The sequence below is a fragment of the Malaya genurostris genome, chromosome 3 (genome assembly GCF_030247185.1).
Source record: "Malaya genurostris strain Urasoe2022 chromosome 3, Malgen_1.1, whole genome shotgun sequence".
NCBI lineage: Eukaryota > Metazoa > Arthropoda > Insecta > Diptera > Culicidae > Malaya > Malaya genurostris.
This window is the reverse complement of record NC_080572.1, coordinates 212,753,922-212,775,729: the sequence shown is the minus strand read 5'-3', so window position 1 is coordinate 212,775,729 and position 21,808 is coordinate 212,753,922. Positions and strand designations below refer to the sequence as shown.

The 21,808-nt window shown below is 38.5% G+C and overlaps 2 protein-coding genes across 4 annotated transcripts in view; one reads left to right on the top strand and one right to left on the bottom strand.

The window, feature by feature from the left end:
- The window catches only part of LOC131434529 (uncharacterized), a 67,801-nt gene extending 63,114 nt beyond the window's left edge, over positions 1 to 4,687 (bottom strand). The window contains exon 1 of the mRNA XM_058601284.1: positions 4,590 to 4,687. The gene's annotated coding sequence lies outside the window, so the exon portion shown is untranslated. The remainder of the gene's footprint in view (positions 1 to 4,589) is intronic.
- LOC131434525 (toll-like receptor 13) overlaps positions 1 to 21,808 on the top strand; it is a 37,900-nt gene that overhangs the window by 10,450 nt on the left and 5,642 nt on the right. For 2 of the 3 annotated variants that reach the window (XM_058601279.1, XM_058601280.1), the window contains 3 exons: positions 19,887 to 20,013; positions 20,075 to 21,495; positions 21,556 to 21,683. In XM_058601279.1, coding sequence (XP_058457262.1) covers positions 19,887 to 20,013; positions 20,075 to 21,495; positions 21,556 to 21,683 — 1,676 coding nt within the window. Of the gene's footprint in view, positions 1 to 9,482; positions 9,902 to 19,886; positions 20,014 to 20,074; positions 21,496 to 21,555; positions 21,684 to 21,808 lie in introns of those variants that run through there. The other variant, XM_058601278.1, reaches the window with a different exon arrangement.

Sequence of the window (21,808 nt, the reverse complement as noted above, 5' to 3'; positions counted from 1 at the left end):
CTGTCCGATACAATGAAGTAGTGATCTGTGGGCAGAGTGTCAATGATCTCAAGGGTATACTGAATTGCAGCTAGTTCTGCGACGTAAACTGAAGCTGGATCACTGAGTTTATAGGAAGCGGTGAAATTTACATTGAATATACCGAAGCCAGTGGACCCGTCTAGATATGATCCGTCAGTGTAAAACATTTTATTACAGTCGACTTCTTCAAATTTATTATTAAAAATTTTTGGGATCTCTTGAGGGCGTACAGGATCCGGGATTCCACGAATTTCTTTTTTCATGGATGTGTCGAAAAACACAGTAGAATTAGAAGTATCCACAAAATGAACACGATTGGGAACAAACGAAGAAGGATTTATATTCTGAGCCATGTAGTCAAAATACAAGGACATAAAACGGGTTTGTGAATTAAGCTCGACGAGCTTTTCAAAGTTTTCTATCACCATCGGATTCAAAATGTCGCATCGGATTAGCAGTCGATATGAGAGATCCCAGAACCTGTTTTTCAACGGTAAGACGCCCGCCAGCACTTCAAGACTCATCGTATGGGTTGATTGCATGCAACCCAAGGCAATACGTAAACAACGATACTGAATTCTTTCCAGTTTAATGAAATGAATATTCGTAGCGGAGCGGAAACAGAAACATCCATATTCCATTACTGACAATATCGTCGTTTTGTACAACCTGATCAGGTCTCCTGGGTGAGAGCCCCACCAAGTTCCGGTTATTGTACGAAGGAAATTGATTCTCTGTAGGCATTTTCGTTTCAAATACCTAATGTGACATCCCCAGGTACCTTTGGAATCGAACCAGACCCCGAGATATTTAAATGTGAAAACCTGAGCTATGGTTTCACCCCCTAGTTGAAGCTGTAATTGCGCAGGTTCTCGCTTCCTTGAAAATACAACCAGCTCAGTTTTCTCCGTAGAGAACTCGATACCCATTTGAAAAGCCCATGTCGACAAGTTGTCGAGGGTATCTTGCAATGGTCCTTGGAGATCGGCAGCTTTGGGTCCTATAATAGACACAACACTGTCGTCGGCAAGTTGTCTTAGCGTGCAAGATGTGTTGATACATTCATCAATGTTATTTACGTAAAAGTTGTATAAAAGGGGGCTTAAGCATGAGCCCTGAGGAAGACCCATGTAACTGAATCGCTTTGTCGTCAAATCACCATGCTCAAAATGCATGTGTTTCTCGGACAATAGATTATATAAAAAGTTGTTCAAAACTGGTGAAAGACCATGCTGATGCAACTTCTCAGATAGAACGTTAATGGAAACTGAATCGAATGCCCCCTTGATGTCGAGGAAAACTGATGCCATTTGTTCTTTACGAGCAAATGCCATTTGAATTTCTGTTGAGAGCAACGCTAGACAATCGTTCGTTCCTTTGCCCCTGCGGAACCCAAATTGTGTACCTGAAAGCAATCCATTTGTTTCGACCCAATTGTCTAGACGGAAGAGAATCATTTTCTCCAACAATTTCCGAATACAGGAAAGCATAGCAATCGGCCGATACGAATTGTGATCGGAGGCTGGTTTTCCAGGTTTTTGAATAGTAATAACTCTCACTTCTCTCCATTCGTGTGGGACAATATTACCCTCGAGGAACTTGTTGAATAAATTCAACAAGCGCCTTTTGGCAGAGTCGGGCAGATTTTTCAACAAGTTGAATTTAATTCTGTCTAACCCCGGGGCTCTATTGTTACACGACAAGAGCGCAAGTGAGAACTCTACCATCGAAAACGGTGTTTCGTTTGTATTCAATGTCGCGACGCGGGATATCTTCTGTTCCGGAACAGAATCAGGACATACTTTCTTAGCGAAATCAAATATCCAGCGGTTAGAATATTCCTCGCTTTCGTTCGCGTGATTTCGATTGCGCATGCGACGGGCCGTATTCCAAAGAGTGCTCATTGCTGTTTCTCTCGTTAATCCGTCAACAAACCTTCGCCAGTAACCGCGTTTCTTAGCTTTAATCAGACTTTTCATTTGAAATTCTAACGCCGCGTATTTCCGATAATTATCTGAAGTTCCGTTCCTTCTAAACGAGATGAAGGCTGAAGCTTTTTTCGTTTTCAGCTCTGAGCACTCTTTGTCCCACCATGGGTTGGGAGAACGCATACTAGTTTGCGCGCTAGGTACTCGTTTCGTCTGAGCTTGAATTGCGGTGTCAAGAATCAAGCCAGCCAAAAATGTATACTCTTCCTCCGGAGGAAGCTCCTGTGATGTTTCCAGTTTCTCAGACATCGAGCTCGCGTAACGTTTCCAATCAATGTTTCGTGTGAAATCGTACGAAACATTGATTGTTTCCGATGGTCTTCCACGGTTGGTGATAGAAACTATGATCGGCAAGTGATCGCTACCGTGAGGATCACAGATTACCTTCCACTTGCAATCTAACTGTAGCGAAGTCGAGCAAAGGGATAAATCCAGCGCACTTGGTTGTGCTGGTGGTCTAGGGTTCCGTGTCATTTCTCCCGTGTTTAGAATTGTCAAATTGAAGTTGTCACACAGATCTTGAATTAACGAAGAACGATTATCATCATATAAGCAGCCCCATCCTGTACCATGCGAGTTAAAGTCCCCTAAAACCAGCCGCGGTGAAGGAAGAAGTTCTATGATGTCTGCAAGCCGACGATGCCCTATCGAGACTCTGGGAGGAATGTAGATAGAAGCTATACATAGATCTTTGCCTTTAATATTAATTTGGCAAGCAACAACTTCAATTCCCGGTGTCGAGGGGAGGTTAATACGATAAAATGAATAGCACTTTTTAATCCCTAAAAGTACCCCTCCATAAGAGTCTTCTCGGTCCAGGCGGATTATGTTAAAATTATGAAAGTCGAGGTTGATGTTAGAAGTAAGCCAAGTTTCACTCAAGGAGAATACATCGCAATTATGAGTATGTATTAAGTGTTTGAAAGAATCAAGTTTTGGGATGATACTTCTGCAATTCCACTGAAGCACAATGATCATATCTTCGATTCTCAGTGGTAAATTATCCATCAAAAGATACGATCGCTGCAAGGAGGGGCCATTGTTCAGTCAACTGTTTTAAAAATGTCCTTACTGTTGGCAGTAGAGCAGTTAGGAAGCTTTTCAGAGGATCAATAATATTGAAGGCTGTTAATATCCAGTCCACGATATCAGAAAATTTCAATAATCCAGCGTTTGTTGGATTTTCTGGTTGTGCTTTGGGGTCATTCGGGTTTTTTGATGCCCCAGGAAGTGCTGGGTACTCCTTATCATCCCTAAGTTTTTTGAACCCAGGAGGTGTTTGCTTCGGTTTTGAGTCAGCACTTTTTGTTTCCGTTTGGTTCTTTTGTGACGAAGAGGACAGTCTGAGACCTTTACGAGGAAGCTTGGGAGAAGCCAGATTTTGTCTTTTCCTGCTTCCTTCAACCTGTGTGTAGGAAGGTCCTTCGCCTGGGTCGTCAGAGGTATCCTCTTCAACTGGCAAGATTGCAAACGGGTTCTCAGGAGTCGATGGAGTGGTTCTTTTTAAGATTTCCGCATAAGAACGTTTGGAACGTTCTTTCACGGATCGCTTCAATTTCTCCGCACGCTGTATGTACGTAGGGCACACCGAAAGATCATGAGGATTCTCCCCGCAGTAGCAACACTTTTCCACTGCTCTTCTGCAGAGATCGTCCTCATGGGCCTCTCCGCATTTGCCGCATCGCAGTTTGTTGCAACAATAGGTTGCCGTATGACCTAGCTGTTTGCAGCTTGTACAATGCATTACCCGCGGTACATACAGCCGAACAGGTAGACGAACTCCACTCACTACCAAATAATTTGGAAGTGCAGATCCGGCAAAAGTCACGCGAAATGAGTCCGATTGGTAAAATTTACCATCTATCGATTTGGAGTGCAATTGCTTGCACTCCAAAATTTTCACTGGTTGAAGGTCGGGGTTTTTGAAACGGCCTACCCCGTCCTTCATCAGATCTTCGATTGTCAGACTTTCGTCACGGACCACACCGTCGATCTCCACCACATGAGACGGGACGTACACGCGGTACTCCTTCGTGAACAACTCGTTGGTAGCAATCCCGTTTGCTTGCTTCAGGTCGGACACAACAACGCGTAACTTGTTTTGCGAAACCTTATCTATTGTTTTTATTGCCGAGTAATGTTTTTCCAGGTCCCGAGCAATATTTAAAACTCTGAGAGACTTTAATTTGGGCCGGAAGTATACCACCCACGGACCCCCCGAGCCATCGTCTTGGTAAACTTTTTGGCGAGCAGGCAATATCTTAAAGGGAGATGGAGGCATCGGAGAGGGAAATGGCATCGGAGAGGGAGATGGTATCGGAGGGGGAGATGGTATCGGAGGGGGAGATGGTATAGGAGGGGTAGATGGCATCTCGGAAGCAAACTCAGCCTCTAAATGTTCTTCGTTCATTCGTTCAGCTTCGCCCTCCTCCGAGACACCCCCACTGTCATCAATATTCATATTTAAAGTGTGGGAGTAAAGAAGTCTCCCGCACTTGAAATGAAAAAGAAAGAAATAAAATGAAAAGAAAATATATGAATAGTAAAAGTTGAAAGAAAAAGTTTGAGAAAATACTTAACAGTATGTCACGGTAAGCTGTTAGGTGAGTTGCTCCTTCACTCCTTCGTTGTGCTTCAGCGTGACCTTGACTCAGGATTTGGCTGCTGTGATGCGGGTAGCAAACAATAGAAATAACTGCTGCCCGAGTATAGCACAATAGCGTCTACTGTCGATACTGATACAAAACCGGTGCACAGACAGAACTCACTTGCGGGGATGCTACTTTTTATCACTTTTATTTAATGCCTATACTACAGCCTCTGCTGTGATAGGCACCTTCGTCTTACCGATGTCGATTGTTAAAAAACGCGTGTGCTCACTTCGAACATTCGGTTACGAATGAGATATGAACCATTGTCTAATAGTGTGTCACTTTTTCATGGTCCATTTGGTTACGGTGGCCAGTTGGCGACTAAAAACAGTCAATGTCAGCACGTCGTAAGAGTTAGAAAAGTTACGTTGGAACTTATTGTAACTTAGTATGATAAGATGTCAATTCGTAACATTATTTTGACTCCATTGTCACCATCATAAAATGTCTTGTTTCGTCTTGTATGTCATGCGACTATATGCAGCATCTGTTTTGTTTTATTTTTTTATGAACAAGTTACATATGCTATTTGGGTTATCGGTAGTGTTCGGTTACCGGCACCTCACCGTGACTTTTGACAGAAAGCAGATAGTGTCATTTCGACAAATGCCATTTGTGTGTAATATCAGCAGGTTCCTTTTGTGCCGAATACCAAAGCAAAAATACGCTTGTACTTTTCACTGCACTCAAAACAAAATTTAATTGCGTGAAAATCAACTTAAAAGTTGTTTTCTGATTTTTTTTTTTTTTTTTTTATAAATTGAAGAACATCAATCGAAAAGGTGAGTGGATGGAATAGTTATAAGGTGAAATTGATCTATTTCGTGATTTAATACCGGAAACTATCAAGATTTTCGCTACCAAAGGTTTTTTCTGTCATTTTGAAAATGTCTACCGATTTCAGTCACCGACACACCAAGGTGTTCGGTTACCGGTTCGGTGCAAAATTGTCAGTGATATGCAGAGATGCAGAGAGGCAAAGCAAGCCAAAGTTTTGGCCAAACATCTAGCTACTCATACAGCAGATGCCCCGGCTAAGAAAAAACGTGGAAGACCGGCCAAATCAACACCAAAGGCGCCACCATCCAAATCATCGGCCAACAGAGCCTACACGGAACCACCCGCGATCCCATTTCAACCAGAATATTAGTTGATTTTCTGAATTCGATTGGTTAAAATTTGGTACAACTAATCGATTGTTGTTTTAACGAAACTGTCATTTTTGTTTTACGATTAGCAGAAACGATAGTTGAAACAACTAATTTAACTGTTTGAAAAAAAAATGCTGTCAATTAGTGAGGACACATACCTTTCAATTTCAACAAATATTTTAGTTGAAATAACTAGTGTTGTTATTGAAACAAAATTCTGTTAATTGAAAAATAAATCGGTTTTATTTGTTTTAGACATTGCAAATAGTTGAATCAACTCGAACAATGTTATTGATTTGCGAAAATAATCAAAATATACTTACTGATACACGCCATGATCTATTTGAGATAAGTTCGGTATGTTGAGATTCATGAAATAAATATCGTTGTTAAAATATAAACAGTATTTTATATTGACATGTAACATCATTAGAGCTGGGAAAACCACTGATCACTGCTGATTTTAAGTGATCTTAACCAAGGAATAAATTATCATTACGAAATCAGAACTGATCTGATCTCTAAGTGATTTTGATTTTTGTATGATCATAATCATGTCAAGTCGACATCATGTCAAGTCGATATCAGTAAAGATCTAAAAAAATACTTCTGATTCGATCGGAAATGATTGATGTAGAAAAACGTTTTTAATCAGCAAAAGTGCCCGGAGGGGCGAGTAAATAAGCGCAATTATTAAATTTACCTAAAATGAGTATTGAAAGATGATGGATGCCTTCAAACGGTTGAACTAAAGTTATGCACTGATAATTTTAGTCAATTTATATGAGCTTGGGTGCATCAACCGCTGGAAATTGGAATTTTGCGACGGCAATTCAAACGCGCCATTCAATCGTAGCGCGTTCTGTGTGTTTGAAACCCTTCGCTCCTGTTACTTTTATAAATTAAATTCATGTCAAAAAGCGTTTTATTGCTAATGCATGAACATCATCATCGGCATCAAACAGCTGGAAGTGAAACAGCCAGCTGGAAGTAAATCAATGATTTGAATCGATCTAATTTGTCACCAAATCTTTTTCATCTTAAACAAGGTTAACTTTATCACAACACCGCTGTTAGATAAACATTTGTTATCATAAATTTATCAAATCGAATGAACACAATTTCACCAAACACTTTAACCATTGATGTTGTTTTCGTTGACATTTTGCGAAGCGACGCGAACAGATTTCAACTAAAAAAGTTGTTGATTTTGCATTACGATTATTGTTTTGCTTTCAACTGTCTCCGGCATTTCACAGCATTCAAAACAACATATTTTTCAACTACTTGAATATATGCAAGTCAAAAACCATATTGGTTTAATAAAAAAGAAATTAGTTAAATCAACCATCGCAAAAATCAAAAACTGCGATATCGCAATTTTATGATCGAAGGGTTCTCCGTGAAGGTGAAGTCACCATCAGATAATGAAGACTTTTATCCAAAACGCCTCCGAAAAGTAGGTGGAACGAAAAGATACAGATGGTGGAAGGTTTGGAACATATCAAAGCGCAATTGGCAGCACGAGTTTTACTGAAAAATGTGGAATATAAATATATGGATCATTAGAGTTCGGTAATTGAATTGATCCCTGATTAATGATAGAATTTTCAGTAGTATGAAATAACCACAAATAACTCAAAATTATAGTATTATAAAATGTTTGGTATCAACGAGTATTAAAGAGAAAAACTCATGACACTTTCTCGTACTCGGATGACGATTTTGATGCAGTGAACGAAATTTGTAAACGCTCTTTCAAGTGACATACAGACAATCAGCTGGATGCTGCTGAGTCCATTTAGTTTGGCATTAATCGTGTTCGTGTCAAAAGTGTAGATTTTTTTTTTGAAGTTTTCTATTTTTTGGGATATATTTGATTTGTTTTGCATTGCCAATGACAATCAAACTGTCATGACTAGTTCTGTCATATGTTCAATCCGTGCTTAATGCAATAATGTTTGTTAATGCAGTTAGTTTCAAGATTAACAATTCATTACTGCAGGGCGTGACGTTTCGAGACAATACCTTTGTTTTTAGGGTGGGTAAAAAACTAAGTTTAATGGGTGTTATTTCAATTTCAAAGAAGTGTCCGGTTTAGCCCCACAGCTTCTGAAATTTTTAATTTTATTTGCGTCAGTTCAACGGGACTTTTTAGGGAAACTAATGCATCAAACTAAAGGGTGATTTTTTAAGAGCTTGAGAACTTTTTTAAACAATAAAACGCATAAAATTTGCAAAATCTCATCGGTTCTTTATTTTAAACGTTAGATTGGTACATGACATTTACTTTTTGAAGATAATTTCATTTAAATGTTGACCGCGGCTGCGTCTTAGGTGGTCCATTCGGAAAGTCCAATTTTGGGCAACTTTTTCGAGCATTTCGGCCGGAATAGCCCGAATTTCTTCGGAAATGTTGTCTTCCAAAGCTGGAATAGTTACTGGTTTATTTCTGTAGACTTTAGACTTGACGTAGCCCCACAAAAAATAGTCTAAAGGCGTCAAATCGCATGATCTTGGTGGCCAACTTACCGGTCCATTTCTTGAGATGAATTGTTCTCCGAAGTTTTCCCTCAAAATGGCCATAGAATCGCGAGCTGTGTGGCATGTAGCGCCATCTTGTTGAAACCACATGTCAACCAAGTTCAGTTCTTCCATTTTTGGCAACAAAAAGTTTGTTAGCATCGAACGATAGCGATCGCCATTCACTGTAACGTTGCGTCCAACAGCATCTTTGAAAAAATACGGTCCAATGATTCCACCAGCGTACAAACCACACCAAACAGTGCATTTTTCGGGATGCATGGGCAGTTCTTGAACGGCTTCTGGTTGCTCTTCACTCCAAATGCGGCAATTTTGCTTATTTACGTAGCCATTCAACCAGAAATGAGCCTCATCGCTGAACAAAATTTGTCGATAAAAAAGCGGATTTTCCGAATGGACCACCTAAGACGCAGCCGCGGTCAACATTTAAATGAAATTATCTTCAAAAAGTAAATGTCATGTACCAATCTAACGTTTAAAATAAAGAACCGATGAGATTTTGCAAATTTTATGCGTTTTATTGTTTAAAAAAGTTCTCAAGCTCTTAAAAAATCACCCTTTACAAGTTGGGAATAGCAGCTGAAGGTTGAAACTACACGACAGTATAGATAACTTGACTAAAACCCTAGTTGTAATGGATGCTTCAATTTCCTAAAAGTGTCCGGCTTAGCCCCGGTCTCCCCTACTGTAAATTTTTTGTTAAAGAACTAACCTATTAGCGAATGAATGGAACGTTATTTTTTTATTATTCGAGCGATTTCTGAAAAATCATTCCGGAATAATTCCAGTACTAAGCAGATTCTAACGGTAACGAGAGAAATCATAACATGTCATAACACGTCCGTCACGAGTATTCGGTTTCCGATACCGAATTCGGAAAATAATGGACTGACAATGCGAAACGGCCTGTTTTGTACGATATCCTAATTAGACGCATAACGGTGATAAGAGGAAAAGATGTATTCGGAGCGGAGGAGGTAGTATTTCTAGGCCGAATGAAGGGACCGCTAAAATCATATGACAGGCATCCCGATCGATAAGCAATCAATCAGTTATCACCAGTTGTCTGCACATGTAGCCTATTGCACCCAATTGGATTGGAACATCAGTTAGACGCGAATGTTTAACAAGATATGACGCCTCGTAGAACGGTCTTATGGAAGAGAAAGTGATTTCGATAGTGCTTGTTTCAGTGCTGTTGTGTTTTCAACCTGGGCTTCCAAAAACAGTTTATAACAGTAATGGAAGTCAGTATGTAGAAAGTCCCCTCAGCTATAACGAAGAGTTCGGAAATGAATACGATAACTATCTGCCGACAGAGCCGGGAGCAGCCTACAACATCCGGTTGAACAAATTCAAACATGACCCGAAACCGGGACCGGACTGTGTACTGGGCAATGCTTTCAACTACATGCCCTGGCTGTTCTCGAATGGATCTCTAACAACCAGGAACGGCTCGATTGCGTTGGATTTATCTAATCTGAATCTAAGTGACAACGGATTGATTTCTGCCATCAAAAATCTCAACGAGTTAATCGTGTTCAAAGTTAGTAATCATAAAAACATCATTTTCTGGGAATCAGTTATTTTCGGTACTATCTGATGAGGCTGTTTCGACCATGACAGTGATAAGGCAATGGCAATGATTTACTGGCAAGGAAAGAATTTCTGTGATATCATCAATGAATTGAGCGTAGGGATTTTCCGAATTCTACAGCCATTCATGTTTGAGCAGTGGCGAAACGAATATTTTATCATTCGAATGACATTATTTCTGTGGAATGGTGGCAACATTATTTATTTAATGAGGATTCAATAACGAACAAACAAAAATTTTTTAATAAAGAGCTTTTTATTCGAAAATGTAACTATTAGATCAGTTGTTAATTATTGTTAATTAATAAAATTAATTGAAATATTTCATCAATGACAAAATGAGATGTAATGACTAATATTGAAGTTAAACAGTTACTAAACTGTTTCTTGATTCCTTAAATGAACTATCAAAAAAGCAAAGTCTTGGCATTACATTCCTTTCGTGAAATTTGGCCTTTCTGTTTCAACAGACTTCGCGCCGATTCATAGTGTACAGAATCATAGCATGGCTAGTACTATGGATTCTACTGACACTAAGAATTCTTCCAGGTCGGGGCTCGAAAATACGACAGCTGGTTTGTAAGACCAGCGGCTTCTGCATTAAACCGAAACCCGGTTGAACTATCAAGAAAATATCAAATATTGCAATGACAGCTTAGAAATACCAAGTCATGATATGATGGTAAAGTTTGCTGTTACTTTTTTTAAATTTTTATTGAAACATGGAATTGGAATTGGAATTATTGGAGTTGAAATTAAATATTTAAGATTTAAATTGGGTGTTCAGCCACAAGTGGTGACTTTTCAGCCCTATTATATGCATGATTTGGTTATTACCATGAAGACATCATTTGCTTCCGCAATTCTGTGATTTTTGTGTAGGGAAAATTCTAAACCTACTTGTATTGTGTAATAGGGAAAAAGAACTTATATACTAACTTACTAACTAATACAGAGAGCGAATCGATTCAATTGAAGATTGCATCGATTTTTGTCGGAATTTGCTTATAATATTATGTGACATTACATCTAATGGTTCTACATTTGTGAGTCTGTGTAACTCATTTGTACTAAACCAGGGAGGACGCTTCAAAATAATTTTCAGAATTGTATTCTGAATCATTTGAAGCGTTTTCTTCCTGGTGGAACAACAACTTGACCAAATTAGTACTGCATAGAGCATGGCTGGTCTGAAAATTTATTTATAAATTAACAATTTGTTTTTTTAGACAGAGCTTAGAATTTATGCTTATAATAGGATATAAACATTCAATATATTTATTACACTTTGCCTGGATTCCTCCAATGTGATCCTCGAAAGTGAGTTTTTTGTCATACGTTAAACCTAAGTATTTTGCTTGATCAGACCATGTCAATTCCAAGCCATTCAATTTGAGAATGTGATTATTGTTTGGTTTAAGAAAAGAAGCTCTTGGCTTATGAGGAAAGATAATTAATTGCGTTTTTGCAGCATTTGGTTTAATTTTCCATTTTGACAGATAATCACTGAAAACAGTTTGCTTCTTAGTAGGCGATTGCAGATCACTCTTTAATTATTACCTGTGGCTAATAGACTTGTGTCGTCACAGAATGGCGATTTCTGACAACCAAAGGGTACATTTGGAAGATCAGGAGTGAAAATATTATACAAGATTGGAACTACGCTCGAACCCTGCGGAACACCGGCTCGTACGGGTAGCAATTCAGATTTACAATTCTGATAGCTAACCTGAAGAGTACGATCAGTTAAATAATTTTGATCAAATAAATAGGAAACTGGAAATCAGACATTTTTGCTATTAAACCTTTGTGCCAAACACTGTCGAATGCTTTTTCTATGTCTAGAAGAGCAACTCCAGTGGATAACCCAGAAGTTTTATTTGCTTTTATCACGTTCGTTACTCTTACAAGTTGATGAGTAGTTGAATGTTCATGACGAAATCCAAACTGTTTTGGTAAAAAAAATGAATTCTCATTTATATGAGTCATCATTCTCAACAAGATAATTTTTTCAAAAAGTGGTCGATAACTTGATGTTTCTTCTGGGTTTTTATCAGGATTGAGGATAGGAATTACTTTAGCGTATTTCCATTTCTAAATAAGCTAATGAAAAACACTTGTTGAGAATTTTAACCAAGAGTCTCAAGGCAACATCGGGAAGATTTTTAATAAGAATATTGAAAATTCCATTATTACTAGGATCCTTCATGTTTTTAAGTTTCCTAATAATTGACTTAATTTCATCAAAATTCGTTTCAATAATGTCATCTTGTGATAACACTTGGGTTGAAATATGATCATATTTCAGTGAGACTTCATTTTCAATAGGACTCACAACGTTCAAATTAAAATTGTGGACACTCTCGAACTGCTGAGCAAGTTTTTGAGCTTTTTCGCCATTTGTAAGAAGTATTTGATTTTCTTCCTTGAGAGCAGGAATTGGTTTCTGAGGTTTCTTAAGAACCTTAGAAAGTTTCCAGAAGGGTTTAGAATATGGTTTAATTTGTTCAACTTCTTTAGCGAAATTTTCATTTCGCAAAAGAGTAAATCTATGTTTAATTTCCTTTTGTAAATCCTTAATTATGTTTTTCATAGTAGGATCACGAGAACGTTTATACATTCGAACATTCTTCAACCGAATGAGCAGTTGAAGATTGTCATCGATGATAGGAGAATTTAATTTAGTTTGAGCTTTGGGAACTGCAAAATTTCTAGCTTCGATAGAGTAATGATTCAAATTATCTATTGGTGTGTAGATGTCCGCAGAATTTTTTAAAATAAATTCATGATTCACAAAATTTTCAATGTTAGATCTGTAATCCAACCAATCAGCTCTATGCTAGTTGAATATAGAACTAATTGGATTAATTATAGCTTCGTTGGAAAGTCTGAATATTAGAGGAAGATGATCTGAGTCAAAGTCAGCATGTGTAATCGGTTCACTACAAATGTGACTTTGATCTGTTAGAATCAGATCAATTGTAGAGGCACCGAAGAGAAGCAAGTCCGATTACTGGGATGAAGAACTGTAAAGTAACCAGCAGAGAGTTGATTATGAAGTATTTTACTATTACTGTTATTTTGCCTACAATTCCACTGGACATGCTTAGCATTTAAGTCCCCTATTACGAAAAATTTCGGTCGATATCTTGTGAGTTTCTGCAAATCGCCTTTAAAGAAATTTAATTGTTCGCCAGTGCATTGGAATGACAAATATGCTCCAACGATGGAATAACTTCCATGAATGGTTTCAACTTCGATTCCCAAGCTTTCAATAACTTTAGTATTGGAAGAAGGTGATATTCGATGTTTAATTTGCCGTTGGACAAAATGGCAACTCCACCACCCATTCCAGTAAACCTGTCAAATCGATGAACCACATATCGTGGATTGCTTTTCAATTTGACATTTGGTTTAAGAAATGTTTCTGTCACAATGACAATATGAATTTTGTGAATTCTGAGAAAATTATAAAATTCATCTTCACTCGATTTTAAAGATCGAGAAATCCAATTAAATGTGTTCAAATAATTATTTAACATTACTGTTAAATTTTAAATTCATTATGATATTATTTGCAAATTGCCATCCGATTTAAAATGCTTCAAAAAGTGATGAAGTCGAATTCATTCATTCATTTGAAAAAGTTGATCTTGTAGGTAGATCATTTTATTTTCAGTTATATCACCTAAATCGACTTCGTTTAAAGAAGCGAATGGCATTGAAAGAATATTGGTCGGTAGATGTCTACCTGTTACACTAGTGTAACTGCCATTAGAAGAAGAAGATGATTTGGCCGATCTACCTATTAATAAATTGTTTTCGTTAGAAGATGAACTGCAAGGCGTTCCTGTGTTTTGATTATTTACATTAGAAGAATTAAGAGGTAGTTGTCTACCTGTTGCCAAAGCACAGTTACGCATTAAAAGAAGATGATGACGAGGTCGATCTACCTGTCAATAAATTGTTTTCGTTAGAAGACGAATCGGAGGGCGTACCTGTTTTTTTGTTTTAAGTTCGAAGAAATAAGTGCCCTAGAAGAATTAGGCGTAGCATTTGTAACGGTTTTTTGATTTTCAGGTATATTCTGTAAATTTAAGGTCGTTGTGTGGCTTGTTGTCTAAGCGAACGAGCGTTTAAAATTTTTTCCCTGACGGGACATTTCAAATAATTAAATTTATGATTTCCATCGCAATTTGAACATGAAAATTTATCAGTGGTTTCATTCATTGGACAAACATCTTTCGAACGCGATTTACCACAATTCACACACCGTCACATTCCATATGACAATTTTTGGTTCCATGGTCGAAGCCTTGGCAACGACGACATTGCGTTAAGTTTGCAATACTATTATGCCGTATGGATTTTAAAGTGGGAAATGAAACGTACACTTTCTAAAGTTTTCAAATTGTTTACATCACTTCGATTGAAGTGTATCAGGTAAAGTTCATGGAAAATTCCAGAGCGTGGTTTAGAAGTACCATTCGCTCTTTTTTCATAAGTATTACTTGGGAAGGGGCAAAACCAAGCAATTCTTTCAGTTCATTTTTAATTTCATCAGTACTTTGATCATTTGATAAGCCTTTCAAGACAGCCTTGAAGGGTCTGTCTGATTTTATTCATATGAATAAAATTTATGAAGTTTCTTGGACAAATATCGGATAAGATGTTTATAATCTTCCAATCTATCAACCAAGACTCGACATTCTCCTCTTCGTCCGATTAGAAATGAGACTTTTACTTCCGGGAGAAAAGTAGAAAGCTCAGTACGGAGTGCTTTGAAGTCGGAAATCATCACCGTCACTGGTGGCATAGATTGATGTTTCTTCCCAGAACGACAAGCGTCCATTTTGGGAATTTCCGAAGAATTTTCTTCTATGTCGCTACAATCGGATTCAGGAAGAATCTCGTAAATATTGTTATCCGTCCGTTGTCTTTTATTTTTACATTTAGATTCTATAAGATCGTGAATGTTATTAGAAAAATGTTGAATAACGGATTGTGATTTATTCCGTATTGAAATATTTTTAGCCTTAGGCTTGTTGCCTTTCCGGTTGGACGCAGGCATTTTTGAAATGAATGGAATTTTGAATAATAGTTCTTTGAATAGCTAGCCTTAAAAAAGGCTGATTAATTTCTTAGTCACTCTGATTTGTATCACTTAGTCACTCTAATATCACTCTTTGTATAGCCTTGAGAAAGGTTGACTAATTTTTAGTCTTTATAAAGACTGTTAGTGATTCAGGTAGCCTTGAAAAAGACTGATGCCTTGAATCAATGAAACTCTAGGTAGCCAGAAAAAATTTCCAGGAGCCAAGAGCTATACGCGTGCGGTGCGAAAGACTGTTCAACACCGACTAAGCTGTTACTTTAATCTTTGTTTGCTACTTACATATACTCGGGACGCCTGTAAACAGTGATAACGTCTCATGGTCGTAGTCGTGGTGACTGCGGTGTTGCCCGCTGCATGGGCCCCGTCCGGTGGTCTTGGGCCTGGGAGAATCTCACAGTTATCTCATCCGATATGAGATGTCCTAGCAATATGCAGTCCTATTGGTTTGGCATGCTGAGAAGCGAGATTGATTATTATTGCCTTATTTTTTACATGACGGCTTAATTTATCAAGTTATACAATTTTGCATGATTGACTACAATTTTAGTTATGAGTTCTATGTCTCCAGCATAGCTAAATTGAATTCTTTACAAGATATGTTGTATGCCCCCGGCATCTTAGAATTAAGATAGTGTTCCGTATTAAATATATCGTTGAATTATAAAAAAAATTGTTGTAGAGAAGCGAGATTAGCCGCTTGTTGTTCGAGGAGCAACGGAAGGAGTGTGCCAACTAAGATGTTACAGTGAAAAATTTTGTGTAAATAATCCTGGAAGAGAATGTTTTATAACATTCTGCTTCTCGCGTGAACTTATTGTATCAGTAGTCAGAACAACACTCGACATACGTACAGTTGATTTTTATATATTATAATATGGGCAAAATATCTAAATCAATGTGAATTTTCTCTCTCAGGCAAAGCAATGCGTATCTCCCAGGAAGCTTTGCATGGTTGAGCTCTATGAGGGTGTTCGTTGTTGACCTTGGACTACACAACTATTGTCAAAATCACAACTATCAATTGTTGGGAATAGTTAGGCAGCAACCTTGTTATTTCTACTGGGTTTATTTTTGTCGTGAATACGACTTATTTTACTATGAGGCGTCTTTTCAAAATATACCCTCTGAGAGAATGATTGGTTTTTGATCGTGGATGTATCTAACGTATCAACATAATTATTGCTATAGGACATCGAAAATATGATCATCAATTTGTTGTAACATCATTGTACGAGATTTAATGTCGATAAGAAGAAAAAGTTGGAGAATGATTGCAATTGTAAGACAACAGACCGTTTATATTACTATTGATACTAGTTGTTACTACGACGGGTAGAAACCTTACACAAAATTGTTATTGCTTTAATCACAGATACAAACATGACTACCTACACTAGTTTTGTTATCGATAGACTTTCCTACAATCGAAGTTATCCATTAGAAAAACGTTCAATAATTCTGATGATTATTGATGATTCAACGGCTGCTCGGCCATCCATGGAAGTTGACCATCAATGTCAACTTTCCCTCTCTGAGCAGCCTAGATAGCCGTGTAGTGTCGGTAGCGGTTTCCCAACTGGCTAAGAATAACGCTACGGTCCACCTGTACCGGTGGTATAAGTCCACCAAACAGGTAAGCCGTGTGGCATCCGGCGGAATTATTTTTTACCAAGAATTGATCCACTGGTTTCCTGTTCCATGTCGTGAAGGGCACAAAAATAGGAACTCCTAAGTCAAGGTGTATTTCCGTACCGATGGCTGAATGGCTGCAGGAGGTTAAACATTGCAGTCGTGAACGGAATATCTTGGGTTTTTCCCTTACTGGATACACGCAATGCTTAGCAATCAACTTCTTTGATCATCGCTTCGGCAGGCCAGAGATTAGAAAGCTGAGTGTCTGTGGGTGTCCTCAAGGTGGTGTACTATCCCCACTTTTATGGAACCTAGTCGCTGATAGTTTGTTAAGGAAACTTAATAACCTTGGATTTCCGACTTATGGTTTTGCCGACGATTATCATATATTGATGACCGGTATAAGCATTAACACTCTCTTTGATTTAATGCAGCAAGCCCTGCGATCTGTTGAACAACGGTGTTGTCAGGTTGGATTATCTGTAAATCCGGGCAAAACATCAATGGTGCTTTTCACTCATCGTAGGATAATTACAGGAGCTCGTCCGTTGCAGTTCTTTGGTTCAGAGGTCACTGTGGTCGATCAAGTTAAATACGTCGGGGTTATTCTTGACTCAAAACTGAATTGGTCTGCTCACATTGACTTCAGGATTGAAGGAGCTTGCATGGCTTTCGGCCAATGCAGACGAGCTTTTAGAAAATCATGGGGACTCAAACCCAGATATATTCATTGGATCTACACAACTATCGTTAGACCAATTTTAGCATATGGTTGTCTTGTATGGTGGCAGAAAGGAGAAGTCGCGACAGTTCAGTCGAAGCTAAATCATCTCCAAAGGATGGTCCTAATGGCGATGACAGGAGCATTCACTACAACTCCTAATGCTGCTCTAGAGGCGCTACTGTGTTTTAAACCACTACATGTGTTCCTAAAACAAGAAGCATTATCTTGTGCATACCGTCTTACTGGCGCAGCTTGCAAACTTGCGCTCAGACGAAGGCATTTCTACCAGATTTGGGTCTGAAAATGTCAAGGTGTCTACTGCATTTCTCCAAGTATCATTGCGGTGTTCTGGTCAGAGCTCTGACTGGACATTGCAAACTCAATTGTCACATGGCTGCTGTTCAACGTGCTGAGTGTTATTCGTGTGATTTGTGTGAGTGCGATTGTGGTGCTTCATATCATCTGATGTGTAACTGTCCCGCATTGACGCAGCTACGTATCCGGGTTTTTGGTTCTCCATACATGGTTGAATCTGTGTATGCGGAGCTGGAATTGAAGGATATTCTCTCGTTTCTCACCCAATGTGGTGGGGAGCTGTGGTCAGAGGGGTTCATCGTTCTTCCTGGAGTGAATGAATCCCTTCTGTATTCACCTTGGATAGGGTTTGGCAGATTGTTTGGCATCCTTTGGGGGGTACCGAATTTGCTTCTGCTCGTACATGCTGCGAGTCGTTCTGCATTCTTCCGAGAATGGTGTCGCTTTTGTAAGATCTCTAAGTTCTCTCGGGGGTTGGAGGTTTTATTAACAGCGGACTGTGCGGGACCTCGTGGAGGTTCAGAATTAGCTTCTGCTTCCACTAAGTGTGATCCTCAGCGGATTGTTCAGCATCCCTTGGGGGTGCAGAATTTGCTTCTGCTTTTGTGTGTTTTTGTGTCGTCAATTTTTCCCATCCTCCTGGTCCAACCCTTGCCATTTCCTTTCAATCCTTTCCTCTTATATATCGGGAAAATGATGCTAAAAACAAATTGATGGCAAGGCACAAATCTCCAAATATCAAGGGGAACGTGCCATTTGAGCCAATTTGTTCTGATTCCTGATACTACGACGGGTAGAAACCTTACACAAAATTGTTATTGCTTTAATCACAGATACAAACATGACTACCTACACTAGTTTTGTTATCGATAGACTTTCCTACAATCGAAGTTATCCATTAGAAAAACGTTCAATAATTCTGATGATGGGCAATGCACTAAAAGACGAAGAAGATGATCCAAATTCTTTTTCTAAAAACATGAAATTTCACAAACAAACTCATCTTAGGGTTAAATTGTGCTATTTCTTCCAAAGTTAATATCGAACAAGTTATTATAGACCTTGAAACAGGTTTAGATAACTGTATCCTTTCTTTTTCGACAATCAATGACGCCAGAACTATTGTATCTGAAGTCATTAAAAATTGATGATGATTTGTTTTATGATATAATCACAAATAATTCAAAATTAAAGTTTCTTGAAATATTTGCTATTAACGAGTATCAAAGAACTCATGACGGGTGTGTGCCTTTCTTGTATTCACGACGACGGTTTTGAGGCAGTAAGCGACATTTTATTTCTGTGTTACCAACTGGGTGGGTATAAAAAGTTAACACTTGATATATTTCGTCCATTCCTGCGAAATTTACTGAGCAGGAAGAAAATCAAGTGCATCATTCCGGTTGGTTTAGGTCCAGAATTCAGTTCCAGTTCCAGTATCAAGAATTCAGTTAAGTATTGAACCAATCCGCACAGAAAGCAGTTCTGCTGCGGGACGTTCTCAGGGCGAGTTTCGCTTTAAATAAGACCGATTGCATCATCCATCCGTTTACATTGCAGAAAAATACAACGGAAAGTGGACAACGATGGAGAACATTAAACAAAATCAGCAGTTCTAATGGCTCCAAATGTTATCTAAAGAACTCTAAAGATTGCTTCTTTGTGAATCGGAGGTAAAAATCATCAATTCTAGAATTATTTGATTAGCTTTGTGCTTTTTTTTGCACACTGTCTACAATACTTTACACTGTCATACACTGAAATTTTCTACAATACTTTACACTGTCCGAACAGTGTTCAGTATTGTAGAAAAGGGGGCTTTGAAATATTTCAACCTAGTATGAGAATCATGAAGTCGAATCATCGATTCGATTTTCCATTATAATTGTCAACTTGCGATTCTCTTTGGTGTATTCCACACAGCACCGATCATTACCAGACTGTATTTTTTTTAAGGGCTGTGAAATACTCAGAGTATGAAGTGAAGCTAAGAAATGTAGAAAAATACTCTTACGGTTCATGCATTGAGAGGCACGAGTGCTACCGGATTGAAAATGTTATACACAATATATAGAAATACCGAGCAGCTTTTGTCAAATCATCGGCAATCATCAACACTGCTATTAATTAATTAGTACTTCTTTTCAGGATATACTCTACTTGTCACTGGCATTTAACTATCTGACTCAGCTTCCAATTCGGGCGTTAAAGAATTTCGAGAATTTAGAATATCTGTCTCTAATGCAAAATTCACTTGAACTTGCACCGAATCCAGGTAAGCAATTTGGAATACCGAACAAATGTGTCCCAAACAATTAATAGTTTTACTCTTTCAGGGAATCATCCTAAACTTCCAAACCTCCCGCAGCTTACGGCGCTGGATATGCGATTTTGCAAACTGCGAATGCTTCCTCCGGACTTTTTCCACGAAGTACCAAATTTGCAGTTCCTTTTTTTAGGCAACAATTTGATCACAAAACTGCCGGATCCCATTTTCCATAGACTTCCACATTTGATCCATCTAGACTTGTCCCATATGGATAGTTCCGAGCGCCAAGCTGAGCTTCAAGCAGAGAATCCATTCATGAAGCTAACAGGTGGCATGGATTTGGATCCCAGAGTATTCCAGTCGCTACCGAAACTACGATTCCTGGATTTATCATTCAGCAAGCTAGAACTGAAGGCATTCATCGCGTTAACGGCACTTAGTACGCAACTGGAATATGCAAGTTACTGTTTCACCGAATTACCAACTCTTCTTGATCATCTGTTCATCGAAAGCATTAGGATGCTAGACCTTTCCGGTTATGTTGGAGGAGGCCGTTCAATCAATCGGACGACTTTATCGCTGTTGAAAAATAACTTGGAAATTTTGCACTTCGCCGACTCCGATTTAACTCGGTTGGATTGGGTGGAGGAATTGCGAGCGTTGAAAGTGTTGAATTTCAGAAATAATTTAGTGAGTTCACTTGAATATGATTCGTTCACAAAGCTGGAAAATTTAGAAGTGTTGGATGTGAGTCACAATTTAATTCAGTCTTGGACAAAAAGCGTTTTTTTCAACAATCCAAAATTGGAGGTCGTCAACTTAAGACACAACAAACTGCTGCCAATGACGAGCTCTATGCTGGAAGATTTGGAGACAGTAAATTACCTAGCACTGGGAGGCAACCCGTTGCAATGCAGCTGCAACTATAATTACTTGCTGCGAGCGGTTTTCGAAAACAACTCAGTGCCACTACAAAGAACTGATTTCAACGAGAACGCTAACTCGATTTCACCTACTTTATCGGCATTACATGCAAAGTTCTACGATTACAATGAAATTGACTATCAGTGTACAAACTACTCCAACCAAAAAAAGATTAATGCTCTTGATATAGCTGGGTGCTCTCGAGAGGGTGATAATGATGAAGGTGTGCAATCACTGGAGGAAGTTTTTGAAGAGTTCACTACAATCTACATCATTGCTAGTTGTCTAGTGATATTTGTGATGATCATGGTTATCCTGATATACTGGAATTGGTTTTATATAAAATACTTTTGCGTTTTGCTGAAAAACTCGGCTATTCTAAGTTTTTTCAACGATGACAAAATGTATTTGGACAAAACTGCTATTGTGGAGGAAACCTTTTATCAGTATGATGTCTTCGTGAGCTACAGTGACAACGATCGGTCCTGGGTGCTCGATCACATGCTACCGGAACTGGAGAAAGAGGATCTTATATCGGTTTGCTTACACGAGAGAGATTTTGAGGTACGATTAAGGGTGACATCATGCTTTCTACAGTATAGGTAATATTTCCTTGCACTTCAGGTTGGCTACAGTATTTTGGAAAACATAATATCCTGTATGGATCGATCGAGATGTTTGATGCTAATTGTTTCGGAAAGTTTCTTGCTAAGCAGATGGTGTCAATTCGAGATGCACTTGGCTCAACACAGGTTAGTTCTAAATGTAACTTAAGATTAATCTTTTCAGATTTTGCTTTGATCGCTAGTATAATCAAATATTTGATTTCTGCTTTTCATAGTACAATGCTCTCCCGTTTTGAACTTTAACATAGATT